General features: G+C 44.0%; 1 protein-coding gene across 5 annotated transcripts in view; it reads left to right on the top strand.

The window, feature by feature from the left end:
- CTNND2 (catenin delta 2) overlaps positions 1-20,167 on the top strand; it is a 901,977-nt gene that overhangs the window by 483,794 nt on the left and 398,016 nt on the right. For all 5 annotated transcript variants that reach the window (XM_041732004.1, XM_041732005.1, XM_041732002.1 and 2 more), the window contains one exon: positions 12,597-13,161. In XM_041732004.1, the coding sequence (XP_041587938.1) occupies positions 12,597-13,161 (565 nt within the window). The remainder of the gene's footprint in view (positions 1-12,596; positions 13,162-20,167) is intronic.

Raw genomic sequence — 20,167 nt, 5'->3', positions numbered from 1 at the left:
ATAGAATTCTGTAGGTATAGATTTTTTTTTTTCCTCTCTCAAAAGCATCCTTTTCTTGAAAGGAAGAATTTTTCTTTCCATCTGTATTGACTCTCTCTGACCATGAGATACTGATTGTGGTAGGATATACATGATTTTGAATTCTTTGGAAGCACACAAGTGGATTATAGTCCATTTATCCTTATATCTGGCTCTACTTCTAGGTCCAAGAGGCCACATTAAGAAATAAGGAGTATTTTATATTCAAATTCACTTATAAAAGCTATGATTTTAGCTTTTACCAGTCTCCTAGAACTTTTGCAACACATAGATAGTAAAACAATACAGTTCTACCTTTTTAAAAAAAAAAACAACCTTAAACTCACTTATTATTCATTTGGCTTTTTTTTTTTCATAACTATCTAAGACCCCTGTAATTCGAGTTGAAAACATTGTATCAAATATTTTTTTTAAAATCTGTATCCTCATAGCTGAGCATCAGGGAAACTAGAAATGTCAATATAAAATGAAAAATCAGTTAACTTATCAACTCATCTGTGAGCATCTTACAAGCTCAATTCACACATAGGTATGTAATGACTAGCTGTTAAAGCAAAGCTTTCTTATAAAATTAGTAGCTACCATTTACTGAGCACGCAGAAGTAATCTGTTTTACATGCATCCTCTTATTTAGTCTCCACAACAGGGCTGTGATACCATCTACACCCTAAAGATGGGGAGACTCAATCTCATCACATTTAGAGACATTGTCACACACCATATAAAGGCAGCTATAGTGAATATGGGCACAAAATCTTGACTGAATTGAAGTCTAGTGATTCCAGCAGTGTTTCATAGGTTTCCTTTTATGATTGACCATTTTGACTAAATACATGAGCACCTTGAACCTATTAATAGATCTATAAATGTGGACAAGCATTCTGGCAGTTTATGTACTTCCCTGTTACACAAGTTCCACTTGGACCTAATTCTGTCATCCACTAATTAACATGGGAGTAGAAGAGTAGAAGCTCAGAATGACAGGATGGGGCCTTGCAGTAAAAGTCTTTTTTAAAGTTTAATCAGAAAATGTAATGCAGCGGTAGAGATATCAAAGCTATGTATTTGAAGGCATGAGAATTGTGGTTTGAAGTCGTCTGTAAGTATGCATGTTCAAGGTGATGATGACTCAAGTTTGAGGCAGAAGTGACTAGCATTCTCATGTACCCTGGCAGGTGACTGGGTGGAGAAGTCTGAACGTTCAAATCAGGGGGTTGTTACAGTCCACATGATGAAGAGGACGGAGGCTGTTGGCGAATATCTGAATCCTATTTATTTTACTAAGTGGTGGATCTTGGTACCATGATTTACTTTTAGCTATCACATGCTGCAGAATGAAAGGCATGTTTTATTGAACACCCCATAGGACCTGTGACTTCCAAATAATGTCAGAGAAGGGTTGAACAAGTGAGCCGGTGTTTTTATTTTGCATTTAGCATTATACTTTGAAAGTAGGGAGGCCACATCCCATTCAGATAGCATCTCCTTTGTTTAGGTTATCTCGGGAACCCCTCTACTCCAGTGGTTTTGCTGAGCCCAGTGACACATTGTTTTCAATAGTCTGAGTGGTGTGAAAGGTCATTTCTTCAAGACTGGATTAATTTTTAGAATATCTTGCAGTTAGAAAGTGCCAAAAGTGCTAGTGAAGTTCAAATTATTGACAACAGATGCCAGACCAAGTTAATAAGGTCAATAATCAATCAACACAAAAATATGTTTTTTTAGTCTAAAAAATATGTGTAATTCTAAAGTAAAGCAAATGGCTTCCTGTCTGGCTCATAAATCATGTCAGAATGCAGTTTCAAAGGAGTATCACACATGTTCAAAGATTCTGATTTCAATTAAAAAAAATTCTAGTTTATACAACATAATAAATGTTTGTGGAGTGATCATCACCAGGCTCTATATCAGGCCCTGGCAATACATGCAAAACCTACAATTGCCCCATCAAATTCAGTCTGCAGGTAAAAACTATGAGGCACAAAAGGTACAATAAAGTATTAATTCTCTGCTGCTACCCTAACTAAAATCTTGGAAAGTTACTCTCTTCAGACTCTAGGTTGAATTCATGGGGCTGGAAGACAGAGAAGATAAAACCCTTCCCATCAGACCCCCAAAGCCTTCCTGGAAAGTAGCGTGAGCCAATTTACGGTTGTTCATACCTCACCTTGCAAGCTCTGTGCCCCAGCCTCAAACAGGCTGTTTAGAACCCCACCTTCTCTCCCCTCCTTCATCCTCCAAGTCAACCTTGGCTTGGTGTGACTCTCGTGAGGTACCCCAGTTAAAATAGAGCTGTTCTTCCAGTTACATTTGTGTATCTGTGTGTTATTCTTCAATGCATCCAAGGTGCTTTGTTTGCCTATTGTATGCCACGAGCTGTCATATATGCTCGGGATTGAGAAGTAAAGAAAAGAGACACGGTCCCCATCCTCAAGGCACCTAAATTCTAGCAGCAGCCATGAGAACTCGGAAAGTCGACACAGGGAATAAGTAAACCATATAGTTTGTTAGAAAGTGATGACCTCTATGCAGAAGACATGATGCAGATCAGGACAAGCAGGATCAAAGCGCAGGATGCAGATGTGGCCTCAGGCCTCATGCAGAAGGAAACAGTCGGGAAAGATTTGAAGGTATAGAGAGAACAGCTAGCTGGATGGCTGTCATGGGGACAGCAAATGCAGTGGCTCCCGGATGAGGTGGCCTGGAATGTTGACAGTACAGCAAGGAGGTCAGGGTGGCTAAAGTGGGGTGCAGGGGCTCTCAAAGGGGTGGGAAACCCAGTAGTTCTCTGTGAGGATCTTGTCTTTTATATGAGGAGCCTGACTTACCCGTTGAGCATCATTCCGCCATAGCACATATAACACCCCAGAGTGAGTTGCAGAAGAGTTTCTTCCCATCAGATTGCGTTGCTGCAAGAGCAGACGCCATGCGCAGTGGATCTCCGTATCGCAGGTAACTGGCCCGGGGTTCATCAGGCCCCTCAAACCCAGCCTTATTCTTTATAATCCTCCTGCAGAGGTTGTGGGTAGAGAGCAGGTAGAGAAGCTGGCTCTCCTCCAGGCTTTGTCTGCTTCTGCTCACATAAAATTTCCTGTGGGTTATATGAAACGCTGAATATAAAACTTTTGGAATAGAGGAATCACTCTAAAAATGTCGGTTGCTCCCCACATCCATACATGAAGTGGTCTCACCAAGCATTTCTTCCCTCCAAGAAACAAAATATGCAAGAGATGTGAAAGTATGCACCTGTTCAAGGGCACTAGCAAAGCAGCACCGGAGCCTAAAGATTTTTAAACCACTCCTGTGTCCATCAGCAGAACTGAAGTAAGTGTGTGCACATTTATGATCCTAGAAAAATGCCTGCTTGCTACCGGAAATTAAGACTTGTATGACAGTTTCGTCAAATAAAACTGGACAATAGTGGATATCCTAGAAAAGCAGCAAGCTCTTTCAGAAGCAAAATTGCCATTTCTTGTTGATCTGGCCCACTTATTTAATGTGGCGCTGACTTTTACGTCATTTAGACTATATTGTAATTATAAAAATACCATCTGCTCACTTGTGCCAGCGGGTGTGTGTTTGTTGAATATGGAGTGTTGCTTATTGGTGCAGTCTTATGTCAGGTAAATGTGAGGTCAGGGGGATGGAGAGCTCCATGGATGGTGATTCGGTGGACAGAGACCCACACGGTGCAAAGGTGGAGCAAATCCCCAATAAACACCTATGTATTGACCGTTGAATGAAAAGGGTCATAGGTGCATATGCCATCACTCCCGTTTGCTTAATTATGAGCAAAGTTGTTGTTTGGTAATACTTAGGGAGAGAAAAGTCACCAATGGACGTGGAAAACACAAAATCACAGGGATGTATTTAGTGTAGGATAATGCTGTATGTAGCATTTAGAGGATAAATCACGCCATTTTGTATACTTTCTTTGGCATGTTTGTGGGAAACGGGGAATTCATTTGTTTCTAAGATAGTTTTCCAATGACCACCTATTGGAAATCCTTTCTCATTATTCTGCTTTAAAATCTTTCTTATCCATTTTCTGTTTCCAGCATAACTATATTTAATCTGGCTTCAGTAATTGAAACATCTCTCGTTGCAGGGATTACAACGAGTATGTATGTGTTGTACTAGAGCATTTCCTCCTCTAAGCAAATATTTGACTTCTTAAAGTAAATACTGAATGAACCTCTTGCTGAAATAAAAGGTTTTTGTTCTATATTTTTGCCAAGATTATTAGTTCTTTAGAAAATGTTGCCATCCAGAAATCCCTCCTTATATATTCTTTAAGATAAATTCACATAAGCCATGTCATTATTTTTTTTTCCATTGGTAGAGGCTGTTTTAAAAAGATGTATTTATTTGGTGGGCACTTGGGTGTGTGGAGGGGCAGAGGGGGAGGGAGGGAGAGAATCTCAAGCAGACTCTTTATTGAGTGAGGACTCCAAGGCAGAGCTCTGTCTCAGAGTCCCAAGATCATGACCCAGTCCAAAATCAAGAGTCGGACGGACACTCAAGTGTCTGAGCCACCCAGGCACCCCTCCATTGGTAGAGCCTTTTATTTTTATTTATTTATTTATTTTTGGTAGATCCTTTTAATGGCCATATGAAATACTTTTCTGAATACTTATGGATAATGACCCTAATCATACCTTTAGTATAGGGAGGACAGAGGATAGGAAAAATCATCACCCAGGATGCAAAAATCTGCACCACCTGGTTTGTACTAGTGTCTGGGAAACCCTGGGAAAATAGATCCACAAGCTCCTCCTTCTCACTGCAGTGACAAGGATGAAAGGTTTGCAAGAGCACCTGCTCTCTTGCACCCTCTCTCTTGAATTGTGGGACCCTGATGCAAAGAGAAAGCAATGAGAGTGGTCTCCATTTTTATCTCAAAGATTATAGCTCTTATGGACCTTTTCACTAAATTGTTCTCTTCTGAAGAAGGAATTCCTTCCAAATTCCTTGATTTTCCAATGAAGTTTACTTTGTTCTGGGCACTAGCTGTCACTGTCCATGCAAGGTCACCACCACCAGGTAAATCCAGCAGTGATGACTCCAGGGACAGTGTGAACAGAAGTGGTCTCTTTATGTTTTGTGTTTGTTGTTACCAGAACCAGTGCTCCCCAGGGGAATTGCTAGACAAGGCTCTCGATGATTTTACTTGGTTATTTCCAAAATCAGACCTTTCTCACGGCACTAGGATTTTCTACCTTGGAAATTATTTGGGAAGAGTGGCATTTCTTCTAAAGTTAATTTCAAGAGAGAAGATAACCAAAATTGGGGGAGCAAGGATAGTAGGATTCCAGTGAGTGTAATTCATCCCAATGAATAAGTTCAAGGGCACAGAACTTATTTGGGAATATAGATTCTTTTTAATTGTGTTGTATGAGAGGAACATTTTGTACTATACCTAAATGAGACTGTTGGCATTACTGGAAGTCATGGTATCTTTTCTTTTCCAAGTCGCGGGGGTAAATGGCTTTATCTACCTGAGTGTACAGAGTTGCTCTAGGAAAGTTCCGCATGTTCTCAGATGTTTTAATCAACAGCATGTTGCTAATACCAGATTGTTCTGGTTTAGAAACGTATTTAATCAAAGATGTCATCTTCAAGCCCTGTTCTGTTGTTTTGGTTTTGGGGATTTTTTTTAGCATTTAAAGACTATTCTGACCTCTTAACTCATCAGACAAATATTCTTCAGTCATTGCTTTTGTTTTCTTATTTGCATTCTCTTGAACAGCCATGCACCCCCTCCTCATCCAGTCAATATCATCTCTCTGTGTGGGTTCTCTCCCACTGGCCTTTTGCCTCTGCCTTCCTCTGAAAGGCTCCTTCAGCTCTGCCTCTCACAACATTGTTTTTGCCCAGGACCTCCTTAGCCACCACAACCAGGAATATCTGCGTCATGAATTATTAGGCTCAGCAGACTGATGGTAATTCCGGGAAAATGACAGTGATGGATACGGCTGGTAGGGGAATGGACAGCTGATCCCAAGTCATCAGGCTCCCTCTGGGACTCCACAGGGAGTTCAACTGCCCATTCCTGACAGTGTCAGCCCGGCTGCCCAGCATTCTGGGCAAATACTCCTCCTGACCCAGAGTTAGGGACCTTGCTGACAATTCCAGGAAACTTGGCAAGTCTAAATGCATCTTCACGAGGACTGCCCATAAATCATGGACCTCTTTATAAAATGTGGTGTTTACCACAATGACACAGCTTACTCATGATTTGAAGTCAAGATTCCTTAGACAGCCCGGCTGTCAAGTCTTTTGTTAACTGGCTGCAGCATAGCAGGGTTTTGTTGTGGTTTTTTGGCACTGCCCAATCTCCGAAGAATGAGGATTAAATAGGTCTGAGTATGGAGAATTTGTTTCCCCATGTCACCTCCCAGGCCCATTTCTACTCCCTTTACAGAAGATAAAATGTGAAGGGATGAGAAAGCAACTCTGCTCCATGTTTAGGCCAATGCCACGTTCTAGTCCAAGAACACCATATTTTCAGGCGCTCAAACTTCTAGAAAAGAACAAGTCATAATTGTTAGCCTGGTATTATTCTGTACAAATAATGATAGATCTCCAGAATAATGTCAAGGTAAAATATTTCACCTAAAAGGATTGCAGAGAGGCCTTCAAGAACACACTCCTCATTTGTACATGAAATATAACAATTGCTAGTTAATGATTTATTGAGTTAGAGAATGCATTAATGCATGGATCTTGAATACTGTTGGTTAATGAGTATTGGGAATAATGTATATATTACCTAAACTCCCATTTTAATATTCTTTGTACTAGATTTTGAAAATACATTCTCCTCTCCTTTTTTTTTAAAGATTTATTTATTTATTTATTTATTTATTTATTTATTTATTTACTCAAGAGAGACACACAGAGAGAGGCAGAGACATAGGCAGAGAGAGAAGCAGGCTCCATGCAGGGAGCCTAATGCGGGACTTGATCCGAGGACCCGGGATCACACCCTGAGCTGAAGGCAGATGCTCAACCACTGAGCCACGTAGGGGCCCTTATATTCTCCCCTTTAAACAGTTTCATCAAATAGGTATGAAAAGCACTCCACAATTACGCAAGAGGCTTCAATGTACACACACACACATATATATATATATATATATATATATATATATATATATATATACACAAACTCATGCAAACATACAATATACAAATTACTATAGTGATTCTAAATCTGTCCCATCCAAAACTTATAACTATTATGCAGATGAAATACCTAATTTATAAGAGCTTTGATAAGTTATGTGTTTTGTTTATGTCTCATTTTTTAAAAATATCTACATTTTTTTTACATGAGATAGAATGTTCATAAAGTATCCATTGGAACTGGAAGTAATGTTTCACTTTTCTCTTGATGATTTTCCATAATGGGAAGCAAGAAAGGAAAGACATTTAGTGTACACCAAACTCAGCCCATTGGAAACTATTTAACCAGAGTGTCTATTTGACAATGTTCTAGTTCCTTGTTAATGTCACATAGGTGTGTCTCTTATTTTGGAGGGGTAGGAAAAGCAAATAAAGTAGCCCTCTGGGTTGGTCTGTTCCAAAGAACCGAGAATGGAGACACCAACAGAAATTGTCCTTCTCAAAAGCTCATACTATGACCCAATATAGTATTGGGGAACAATCTGCTCTAAGTATATAGACATTTTTATATCATTTTAAGGGTCTCATCATCAATAAAAAGATTACTTCAATTTTTAATGCATTTGCAAATATCCTTAGAGGAGAAGGTTTAATAGTCATGAGGTTTTTGTTGATGTTACTTTTTTGGGATTTTTTTTTTAAGTGAAGTTTTGGAACTCTACCTTTAAAATTGGATGTCTAGGGCAGCCCGGGTGGCTCAGTGGTTTAGCACTGCCTTCAGCCCAGGGCCTGATCCTGGAGACCAGGGATGGAGTCCCACATTGGGCTCCCTGCATGGAGCCTGCTTCTCCCTCTGTCTCTCTCTCTCTCTCTCTCTCTCTCTCTCTCTCTCTCTCTCTCTCTCTCTCTGTGTGTGTTTCTCATGAATAAATAAATAAAATCTTAAAAAAAAAAATAAAATCGGATGTCTAGTAGCATAGTGTTAATATACTTAAAAAAATATTTTATTTATTTATTCATGAGAGACACGGGGAGAGAGGCAGAGACATAAACAGAAGCAGGCTCCCTGCAGGGAGCCCAGTGAGGGACTGGATCCCTGGACCAGGATCACGCCCGGGGCCAAACAAAGGTAGCTGCTCAACTGCTGAGCCACCTGGCATCCCTATGGTGTTAATATACTTTTAAGGTAAAATTGAGCTCCCATGACAGTTAAGTGGGTGACATATTATGCGTGTTAAAAATCTACTTATTTTTAACACAGTGACTTGGGTAGTAACAAACTTGGGTCTGAGGCACGGATTTTGTATCCTTAACTGGCTAAGAGTTGCTAAATAAAATTACGTAATGAGACAAAACATAACCACAAGAGTGGAAACAAGCTCCCAAAAGACTACTGCTTTTGTCCAATTGATGCTGAAGAAACAGAATTCTCTGTGTAACCAAAGAACCGTTCTTGGGCCCTTATTATTTCCACAGCCATCCAGATGGAGCCTAACACCCCCAGGTTATTTATTGTAAACTGCAGAGGGGCTGATATAAAAGTCCAGTAAGGTAGGCCACCAGTTACATTTGCCTATTTAAGTTCAAATTAATTAAAATTAAATATGTGTTAAAATCTGATGTTAAGTACCCAGTAGGCTTCTGTGTCTAGTGGCAACCATATTGGGCAGAACATTTCCGACATGAACAATACTAATCCTAAAGAGCATATAAATATCTTTTATGTTTTAATTTTTTTCGTGTAAAAAAGTGACAAAAACTTCACCAAGATCCTACAATATTTAAAAAACTTTTTTAATTGGCTGCTATAGCCTATCAAAATATCTGGAGCTATTATGGAAGTTCTCAAAACATCCACAGATTTAGGGGCCGTTTAAGGAATCTTTTGAGACAATAATATTTAGCAATTGGCGCTCCTGAGACTAGACGTTCCAACAGATTGAGGGAAATCAAATGTGTGCAAAGCGTGATCAGGGTTTTCCTATTTCCTGCATCATTCTAGTGTTTAAATCCTAGAGTTCTACGTAGTGTTATTTTAATTTATATCAGTATACTTGAGTATTCGTTTTATTAAAAATTATGCAACTTGGTAATGGCATCGTTAATGTCACATAGGGTTATTCTGAATGTTATATATCCAAGACATAGCACAAAGTATCTGTTCCAAAGGCTTTGTTCCAATGCAGGGGACTCTCTGAAGAGCCTCTGTGGTTCTTTCTCCTCCTTATGCTCCTGTGGGAAAAGTTTAGAGAAAATTTCTGTTGTAGGCTTTTCTGCTACTTGTCAGCTGGGTTCTGCACAGTGGAATGTAGCTTAGGCCCCAGGAGATCTTCAGAAAACAAGTGAAGGAAGAAGGTCTCCGTCTACAGCTTTAGCGGTGGTTCTCCTATCAGCGGCATCCGCCTTCCCTGGGAGATTGTTAGAAATGTGGGCTCTCAGGCTCACTCCAGACCCCTGAATCAGAATCTCTTCTAGATCAGTGGCTTATAAACTAGTGAGCACCATAATCACCTTTAGAACCTGTTAAAACAGGGGCGCCTGGGTGGCTCAGGTGTTGAGTGTCTGCCTTTGGCTTGGGTCATGATCCCAGGGTCCTGGAATCCAGTCCTGCAACAGGCTCCCCACAGGGAGCCTGCTTGTCCCTCTGCCTATGTCTCTGCCTCTCTCTGGGTCTCTCAAAACTAAATTTTAAAAATCTTTATTTTTTATTTTTTTTTTACTTTTTTTTAAATTTTTATTTATTTATTTATTTATGATAGTCACACAGAGAGAGAGAGAGAGAGGGGGGCAGAGACACAGGCAGAGGGAGAAGCAGGCTCCATGCACCGGGAGCCTGACGTGGGATTCGATCCCGGGTCTCCAGGATCGCGCCCTGGCCCAAAGGCAGGCACCCAACCGCTGTGCCACCCAGGGATCCCGATTTTAAAAATCTTTAAAACACACACACACAGACGCAAAACCCTGTTAAAACAGCTCCCTGGACCCCTGTCCCAGAATTTCTGATTCCATAAGGGTGGGCTGATGCTGATAGTGGGCAGGGACCACACTTGGAAAACCACTGCTTTAGGGAGAAGTTGCTCTTCTATTTGGATGCACACTGGAATCATCTGGAGAGCTTCCTAAAAAGCCTGATGCTTGAGTCCCACCTCCAGAGATCACGTGAATGGCTAGAGTATAGCATGCATACATAGATTTTTTAAAAAGCTCCTCCGCTGAAGGTTAACCTGCAGTCAGGTTCGAGAGCCCAGCCTATACATTTCATGCTCAGACCTTCTGCTGGGATGGAAGCAAAACTGGAAGCAAGCAGCACCCTTATGACTCTGGATGATGCCAGAATCTATCTCGGGGCTCAGGATGAGCACACCAGTTCTGAGAGCTTCTCCACCATCCTCCACACATCCCCCCCACCCCTGTCCCCATTGCCAATGCCAAGGACTTGGGACCAGCTCTATTAACTATTCCTTTATTCTGCAAATATCCACGGTATCTCTACTAGGAATCAGGCCTTGTTCTAGTGGCTGGAGACCCCTTACTGAACAAAGGTGTGGTGTTTACATTTCACTTTCACTCTTACCATTACATTCAAAAGAATTGCTCCATGGTGTTAAAGGAGAACTAGGGCTGGACATTAAAGTGGTAAATATAGATTTTATTCAGGAAAAAAAAATCCCTCCTTTAGTAGGGGAAAAGAGATCGTGGTAATGAACTAGGTCCTATCCTTACTTCAATGAGGAAAAGTAGGATTTACAGGGTGGAGTCAGTGGGCAGAAAATTGCTAGGAGGAAACATCAGGCGGAAGGGGACTCTGACTGCCCCCCCACCCCATGCTGAGAAGGCACCTGGCAGCTAGCGGGGCATGAGGCACCGGGTCCCACATGCAGGGCCATCCGCCATGGAGCCTGGGGCCTTCTGGCTACACTGACTGCACGGGATGTTGCTAAGCCTGGGCAACACAGAGATGAACACAGAAGCTCCCAGAACCAGGGGCTATTGGAGAAGAGAGTTCAGAGGATCCTGACTAGAGTTTGCTCAAGGAGAGCATGTCAGTGGACTGAAACAGAATATACACAAAAATGTAAAATACATACACCACATATAAGTGCGTGCACGCAGAGACGTACACAGTGCCTTTTGACAAACCATTTGTCCCCTCTCATCCACTGCCCTTATAGAGGATTTTGATTTTGCCGCATTAACTCCCTCGAATCTTCCCATGAACCTGACCTCCAGATAACATTTGGGATGTGATGTGTGTGTGGATGGAGGTGCCCAGGCTGCTATTTGCCAGTTGCCATTCCAAAGCGGGTGGAGAGGCAGCACTGAAACTTTTAATGGATGGCATCTGTTCCGTCTCTCTCCCCCTTCCCTGCATCTTACCCACTTCCTCCTTCCCACTCAGTTCTCACCCCTAATTTCCAAACCTTCTTTCCCAGTTTCTTTCCCTGTGCACAGTCCTACCTCCTTTTCACACCAGGCTGCTCTCAAAAACCTTTCTGCTCCCCCGGGAAAGCCTGGAAGATCCCAGACCTCCTGCCCAGAAGTGGTTGACAATGTAGTGTTTTCATTCGCATGCAAATTTGTCTCTGGACAAGATTCAAGGAGAGTGCTTTCCCCTCCAACTGTCTCTCCAGCTCCACCCCAGCCCTTGTTGTCTTTTGTGTTCTTGTAAATAAATGAGAGGCAACTGGCTTTCAATTTGAAGACACAGCTGCAGGGGGCTCTTCAAAGCCAGAGAGAGAGAGAGAGAGAGAGATGCTGAAAGAATTGCGGCCCAGGGTTAAAATCTAGAAAAGGGAGGCTTTTTTAGTCTTTCATTTGCAATTGCTCTGACTCCTCTAGAAGCGCTTTTTTTTTTTTTTTTTTAAATACTGAAAGATCAAGGGCTATTTATTTTGACTTCATATTTTTCCCTCCTTTTCACTTCCCGGGCCCAAAAAAGAAGACTCAATACGACAGTAGCAACAGAATAAACTCTGAGAAGTATGCTTATTGTCGATGTTCTCCAGATAAGTATGCGACTTAACCAATTTTGGAGGTGGAGCCTGTGTCCAGTGAGATGACCGTGGGGGTGGAGGTGGGGGACCTGGTGCCTTGACTTCCCAGAGGACGAGCGGATCGTGACTGCGTCCGCGCAGATGCTGATGGCCCGTCGGGCGGCCTTCCGCGGGTCCGCAGGTGACTGGTGCGATGCCTCTGCTGTCCAGAGACGTCCTAGGCCTGGAAGCACGACGCTGTCCCCCTCGCCAGACGTGACCCCCTCGCCCCGCCCCTCCGCCTGCGGGTCCCTGCGGTCGCAGCAGGCCCCGCCCGCGAAGGCCGGGGGCGCCCGGGGCCGGGCCGGGCCGGGCCGGGCCGCGCGGAGGGCGGAGGGGCGGGGCGCGGGCTGCCCGCTGGCTAAGCGCGCGTGTTCTCTCCTCTCCCGCGCACAGGGCACCTCGAGCCGCGCGGCGCACCTGGCGGGGCCCGAGCCCGCGCCGCCGCCGCCGCCGCCGCCGCGGGAGCCGTTCGCGCCCAGCCTGGGCAGCGCCTTCCACCTGCCCGACGCGCCGCCCGCCGCCGCCGCCGCCGCCGCGCTCTACTACTCCAGCTCCACGCTGCCCGCGCCGCGCGGGGGCTCCCCGCTGGCCGCCCCGCAGGGGGGCTCGCCCACCAAGCTGCAGCGCGGCGGCTCGGCCCCCGAGGGCGCCGCCTACGCCGCGCCGCGCGGCTCCTCGCCCAAGCAGTCGCCCAGCCGCCTGGCCAAGTCCTACAGCACCAGCTCGCCCATCAACATCGTCGTGTCCTCGGCCGGCCTGTCCCCGATCCGCGTGACCTCGCCCCCCACCGTGCAGTCCACCATCTCCTCGTCGCCCATCCACCAGCTGAGCTCCACCATCGGCACGTACGCCACCCTGTCGCCCACCAAGCGCCTGGTGCACGCGTCCGAGCAGTACAGCAAGCACTCGCAGGAGCTGTACGCCACGGCCACGCTCCAGAGGCCGGGCAGCCTGGCAGGTAACGGCCCGCCGCGGGGCGCCGCCCGAGCGCACCGAGCGCACCCGCCGGGGGTCCGCAGGGTGGGGGCGGCCGGGCGTCCCTGGCCCACGGTGTCCAAACGCAGCCGTGCCCGAGCTTCACGGAGGCGACGCGGCCCCTCACTCGGGCCTCGCTGGCTCCCCCACCAGCCTGAGCCTCTGCCTCGGTTCCCCTCTCCCTCCCTCTGCCCCCAGATCTGAAGGCTAAGCCATCCCTGAATGAAGTCAGATCCCACAGAGAACCACACAGACCTGTTGATGATATCCAGAAAACGAGCAAAGCAAATAAAAAACGCAAAATCTGGGCGATCGCCTATAGTTACCTACATTTCCCTGTAGAAAAACGTGAGATTTGCCCAAAGCGGCCATCATTCAGTTTACGTAGATTTCCATAGTAGTGAAAAAGTAAACAACGATTCACTGCCTTGGATCATTACCACTTTGTTATGGCTCTAATTTATTCAAGTCTTTACATATTTTGTCTGAATTTAGTTACTGGGAAAAGTAAAGGACTGCCCCATACCTAGGTCGTTGTATTGACATAGAGTCTGACAACGGGGGGAAAGTGACTAGTAATGAAGTCCCTTGAATTTGCTACCTGCTTATCACAGGGACAGAGGGGGTGGGCTGGCCTGAATCTGTGATAAGAAACCTGCTTATCTCTGCCAGTTCAGAGGAGGTGACATTCCTGTGGTCCTTATGCCCATCAAAGACCAGGCTGAGCTGGTGATTCTCTGCTGGTAGCACCATCTGTTCAGCTTAAACAAGACACTGTGATTGAAAGACTAATGTTTTGTCTCCTAAAGCACCTGACAACGAAAGGGAGTTATTGTTGATTTTTTCCCCTCTTATGAAAGTATTTGGTAATTGTGTCACTCTAGTAACAGATGCTGTGCTCATATGTTTCCTTTCTTGACATAAATAGATGACTGTGAAGATAAATAGGATTTTTTTTTTTTTAAAAGGAACTTGTTGCATACAAGAGGCAGGTGTCCAAGGGCTTCTTTAATTCAGCGCAGTAATTGCCAGTGTGGATTGGCCTGGTATAACAGGACGCAGGCTGGAATTCTGCTGCCCGCAAATTATGCTAGCTGTGTTTACCCAAATGAAAATATTCTCTCTCACGCTCTGTAAGAGAATTTTGGAGGTAGATGATCATTAATGCCAACCCAGTGGCGGCACCAACATATCTATAAAGTAAGGACTCAGGATTAGCAGTCCGGATGGATGGCAGAGGTGGCTAGGAGACCCGTATGGAAACTTTGTGTATATAAGTTTGGAAACTTTGTCTTATACATTTGTCAAACAAGTTACTAAATCAGTCAAGGAGTGGGGAACCAGCTACCCAGCTTGCAGAGGACTAAAAGCCTCCCTCTTTGCCCTCCTCAGCCGCCAGGGGGAGGAGCCTTAGTCCCAGAGAGCCCTGTGGCTTGCTAACAGCCCTTTGGTTTCCTGTGCCCAAGAGCTTAACTTCCAGTTCTTTCTCCTCCTGATTATATATCCCAAACAGGTGCTTCTTCCACTTAATCATCTTGGAGAAAACGGGGAATGAATACAGGTCTGCTGGAGAGTTTGGGGAGTGTGAATGGGGCAGAAGGAAAGCCTCAGTCCTCTTTATGTTACTGAATTTAGGAAGAGGTTTTAAAAGTAAATATGTTGCGAAAATCGCTTACTCTCAGTAAAATCTGGAATGAGTGTTTCTGAGGATTTGGTGTGGAGTGTGTGTGTGTGTGTGTGTGTGTGTGTTTGAGGGTAGGGACGTACTGAGCACTTCCCTGAAGTCCACACAATTCCAATGTGGACACAATGTGGACACATTGTGTGGACACAATGTGCCGTCTCTTCTTGCCTGTGCATTTCCATATTTTTTTTTTCAGATTTTCTGACCATATTTCATCATGCTACCTGGTAGGAAAAAAAAAATCTGTGTGCCATTGATGAGTCTTAATTTTAGAGCTCAATGAACACTTTTAATGTTTGAATTATTTTGTTTAAAATGCATGCTTTTAAATATTCATTTAAAGATTTTCTCATGTAAATTGCTGCTGGTGTTTTTTGAGTTTAAAATTACTCTATAACTCTACATAAATACTTGAGCAGCATAAGATCATATTCCCCATTTAGAAATTAGAAAGCTATGTCCCGGAAAAGGTAGGGGGACAGACTCTAACATTTGCAAGAGATCAGGAATATTGGAGCTTTGGGACCCCCCTCCCATATCTAATCTGTGTGCTTGATATCATTCCAGGCGTCGTAAAGTTTGGAGCCACCTGGTTTGCTAATTGAAAGCACAATTAAAGTCAAGACTGAAAAATAGCTTTTGGATTTTCAGGGTTGTGATTTTTGAGATTTGTCACTGGTAATGACGAAGTACAAATATGGGAGAAGGAGTGAATTTCACTATTGAATGAGTTAATTCATTCACTAATTATTAAGCACCTCTTATGTTCCCGAAATGATTTAGACCCTGGCAATAGAGCAGTGATCAATATCAACCAAAATCCCTAGCCTCATTTCAAATGGAGAAGACAGAAAATCAGCAGGATAAATAGTTTGGTAGAGTGGCCAGGGAAAGCTCTAATTAGAAGGTGACTTTTGAGGGATCCCTGGGTGGCGCAGCGGTTTGGCGCCTGCCTTTGGCCCAGGGCGCGATCCTGGAGACCCGGGATCGAATCCCACGTCGGGCTCCCGGTGCATGGAGCCTGCTTCTCCCTCTGCCTGTGTCTCTGCCTCTCTCTCTATCTCTCTGTGACTATCATAAATAAATAAAAATTAAAAAAAAATTAAAAAAAAAAAAAAAAAAGAAGGTGACTTTTGAGTCAGTCCTGAAGGATGTAAGGGAGATGGCCCTATTAAAATGTGGGGAACCATGTTCTGAAACAGAAAGAGTAGCAAGTTCCAAGGCTGGTAAGTGGGGGGTATGTCTGGTATGTTGTAGAATAGCAAGGGTGGATCACAGAGAAGGGGAGCAAAGAAAAGACACGAGCAGCCAGATGGGGGTGAAAGAGAGAGTGTAAGTCTTGATGAGGACTTAAGATGGTTGGCTGTGCCAAATCCACGGGAGCCTTTGAGGATTTGAACTGAGGAGTGACATAAGTTGACCTTGTTTCTAACAGGGTCTCTCTGGCTATTGGTGGAAGAATGCATTGGGATCAAGAGCAGGAGCCACAATGCCAGTCAGGAGGTTATTGCAGTAATCTAAACAAGAAAGGATCATGGCTTGGGTTAGGATGGTAGCCATGGAGGTTATGAAAAGTAGTGTAATTCTGAATGCAGATACATGGTAGAGCTGCGCAGATTGGCTCACAGACTATGTGGTGTCGGTGGAAGACAGAAGACTCAGGGAGACCCAACACCCAAAAGAACAGAGTCCCCATCGACTGAGGTAGGGCCAGCGGCAGAGGACTCTGGGTGGATTTGAGGCCGTGCTAGTAAATATTAAGATCTTGGTTTTGAACTTGTGGTATCTGTCTAACAGAATCAAAATGCACATGAACTTAGTTGAATCCAAGGGTTGGAGTTCAGGGGGTAGCCCAGGCTAGAGATCAAAGCCGGTAGATGATATTTAAGACCACGAATCTAGAAGAGATCTCCTGGGAATTAAGGGTAGAGAGAAGAGGTCCCAAGGATTGTGTGCCGATTGCTCCACAGATGTACAGGTCTGGGAGCTGAGAAGATGCAGAAAAAGGGATAACCAGAAGTGTAAGTCAATGTCATTTCTTAGAAGCCAGAAGAAGAGCATGTCTCAAGGTTGAAGGTTAATATACTGTGTCTAATGCAATTAAGAAGACAAGGCATGTTCCACTGATGACATTGGTGAAACCGATTGAGTGAAGAATGGTGGGGAAATCCTATTGAAGGCAGGGATTGGTTCATGGAACAAGGGGAGGAGGAAAACTGGAAACAAAAAATGTACAGGATGTTTCCAAGCAGTTTTTATTGCTCAATCACTTCCAGAGATTGAAAGTTCTGTCTGAGGATTTCGAGCCATCAGCTGTAGTAAGCTGATTTTTTTTCCACATTTTCTACTAGATCTTCCCAGTGGCCAAACTTTATGAAGTATGGCCAGAAATCTCAGAGTTCCAGCTCTCTGGGAAAACACCAGATTCAGATTCAACGTAGGAAAGTGTGATTTCTCAGGTGTTACGTCCTCAGGATCCAAAGATCACTTAGAATGTTTTCTTTCTACATCCCCCTCCTCCTCCTCAGGATCTCATAAAACAGTGCCCGAGTGGAAATCCAGCTCTGCCTTGTCCAAGGTCCCTAATGTTAGGTACATTACACACTTCTTGAAATGGCTCTCTCACCCGGGGGGGGGGGGTCACAATGGTATGTATCTATTTGTGTAATTTAGACATAAATAAGATAATGTATATAAAGTATGAGCACATTTCCTGGCCCAGGAAAAGTCCATTCATTTTATTTAATGATACCACCATGCTAACTTGGTGTGTAAGGAAGAAGTCATTCGTTCTTGCCTCAGACAAGAGCAGATTTTTTTTAAAAAAAGATTTTATTTATTTATCCACGAGAGACACAGAGACAGAGAGAGAGAGAGGCAGAGACACAGGCAGAGGGAGAAGCAGGCACCGTAAGTGGAGCCTGATGTGGGACTCCATCCTGGGTCTCCAGGATCAGGCCCTGGGCTGAAGGCAGGTGCTAAACTGCTGAGCCACCCAGGGATCCCGCAGATCTTTTTTTTTTTTTTAACTTTTTTTTTTAAGATTTTATTTTATTTAGTCATGAGAGACACAGAGAGAGGCAGGGACATAGGCAGAGGGAGAAGCAGGCTCCCTGAGGGAAGCCCGAGGTGAGACTCGATCCCAGGACCCTGGGGTCACGCCATGAGATGAGGGCAGACGCTCAACCGCTGAGCCACCCAGGGGTCCCCAAAGCAGAACTTTTGGATCTGAAAACATGGTGGGTTCTATGTTGGACATACAGAGGTGAGTGAGAGGTCATCTTTGCCCTCAAGAGACCCGGATTTGGACCAGATAGATGAATGGACCATTTCAGTTCCCATGCTGGGACAAGGTAGATTTTGGTTCCGTGGGAACATCCTGCAGGGGCATCCCATGGTAGTGTCATGTGTACCATGGATGCTTCCTTGATGGTAGCCCCAGAGCTAAGGGGCATAGATGGAACTGTGAAGAATGGTAGCTGGAATCAAGTCCAAGAGCAGACAAGGTGAGGAGTGTGATGGGTAGAGACTGCCAGCAGTTCAGGGTTTCCTGCGCCAGACATGGATGGTAGAGGTGGGGAGAGTGGGAGATGAGTAATAAGGGGCCTGTAACTTCCCTAGCAGACAGCCCACATGATCTGATTTACACTTTAAAGACTCCATTCTGGGGACTGAGCAGAGGTTACATTGACCAGAAAAAACAAGCAGGGAAACACCTGGGAAGGCACTGGAATCCCTGCTCCCATCCCCCCGGCCCCCCATACACACACACTTAGTTTGCAATGTGACTGTTGAAAAATTATCACTTACAAATGATAGACGAAGAAAGCTAAATGAACGGCATAACTAGATCCTACATTATTCTCTTGACAGATAGGTTGCTTTTTTTTTTGTAGTTTAAAAGTTAAATTTATTCATTTTGTGCATGATGAATAAAATTATGTTTTAAAAAGCCCCATACTGCAATGTAAAGCATTTGCTACATGCCAGGCATTGTGCCAGACACTTTGCAAATTGTATCTCGTGTAGTTTCCAGCAGCTTAGGGAGGTAGGTGTGATTTTTGCCACATTCTACAGATCTGGAAACTGAGGCTTCTCCATGAGAAGTTCCTTGCCCAGAGTTACTTGGCTGGAAGTGACAGGGATGTGATTTGAACCCAGATCGCTTTGAGTCCCACTTCTCTTTACTCTTAAATATACATGATATAAGGATAAGTCCGTATATTTTTTCTTACTGAAGAAAAACACCAAGAATGTAGAAATACAGTGCCAATTTTTAAAAAGATTTTAGTTATTTATTCACGAGAAATACAGAGATAGAGGCAGAGACACAGGCAGAGGGAGAAGCAGGCTCCACGCAAAGAGCCCAATGTGAGACGCGATCCTGGGACTCTGGGATCTCAACCGCTGAGCCAGCCAAGCATCCCTACAGTGCCAATTTTTAACTTATTTAAGTAGTTGGTGAGTTTGAAGCAAGCAAAAATATCTCAAAAATGTGTCAATATCCTACTGAATATGACTTCACCTATACCTATTTTTTCTTCACTTCTGTAATGAAAACAGCATGATCCTTTCATTTCCTACTTCAGAGCAAAATTAATCCTATTAAAAGTAGAAATCTGAGTTGTAAATATGTATTAAAGTTCAATCAAACATCAGAAGCTTATTTTGAGGTAAAAATGAAATGAATTAAATGCAGATTCTTAACCAGTGATTATAATCAAAATTGGCTAATATGGACAAGAATTTGGTCAAGGCATGTCCATCTTTTACCTCTGCCAAGTGGACCTACAACTCAGTATTTGGAATGTGTCACATGCTATAAATCCCAAATTCCGCATATTTGGCGATTTCAATTCCATTCTTTGCGCTAATGCTCCCAGGCGCACTTGTTATAAGAAAGAAAGAAACCCCACCTAAATACCAGATAAATGCTTTCCAGTCTCCATTGTCAGGTTCTCAAAGGAAACATGAACTCTACTCAAGTAATGAGCCAGTTTGTTTAACACCTGCCACTTGGGAGGTCTATGCAACAGGATATCTGGCTGCCACTGCTCCTTTCAATTGCATTTCCCAGAGGCGATCCCTCCCTGCCCCATGGACAAACACTCAGTTTTTGTGAACCTTCTGCTCCCCCTTCAGTAAAATAAAAATTTCTAGTTTAGATTTATTCATTAGAATGCGATCAGCCTGTGATATCAACCAACACTTTAATCTCCTTTCAAAGGCAGTGAAGGCGGATTTTTCTCCCTGGGGGCCTCGTCCCCAGCTGCAGAAGTCCACTGCATTCCCTGCTGGCTGTGGC

Source organism: Vulpes lagopus, chromosome 17 (assembly GCF_018345385.1).
Source record: "Vulpes lagopus strain Blue_001 chromosome 17, ASM1834538v1, whole genome shotgun sequence".
NCBI lineage: Eukaryota > Metazoa > Chordata > Mammalia > Carnivora > Canidae > Vulpes > Vulpes lagopus.
This window is presented reverse-complemented; position numbering and strand designations above follow the sequence as displayed.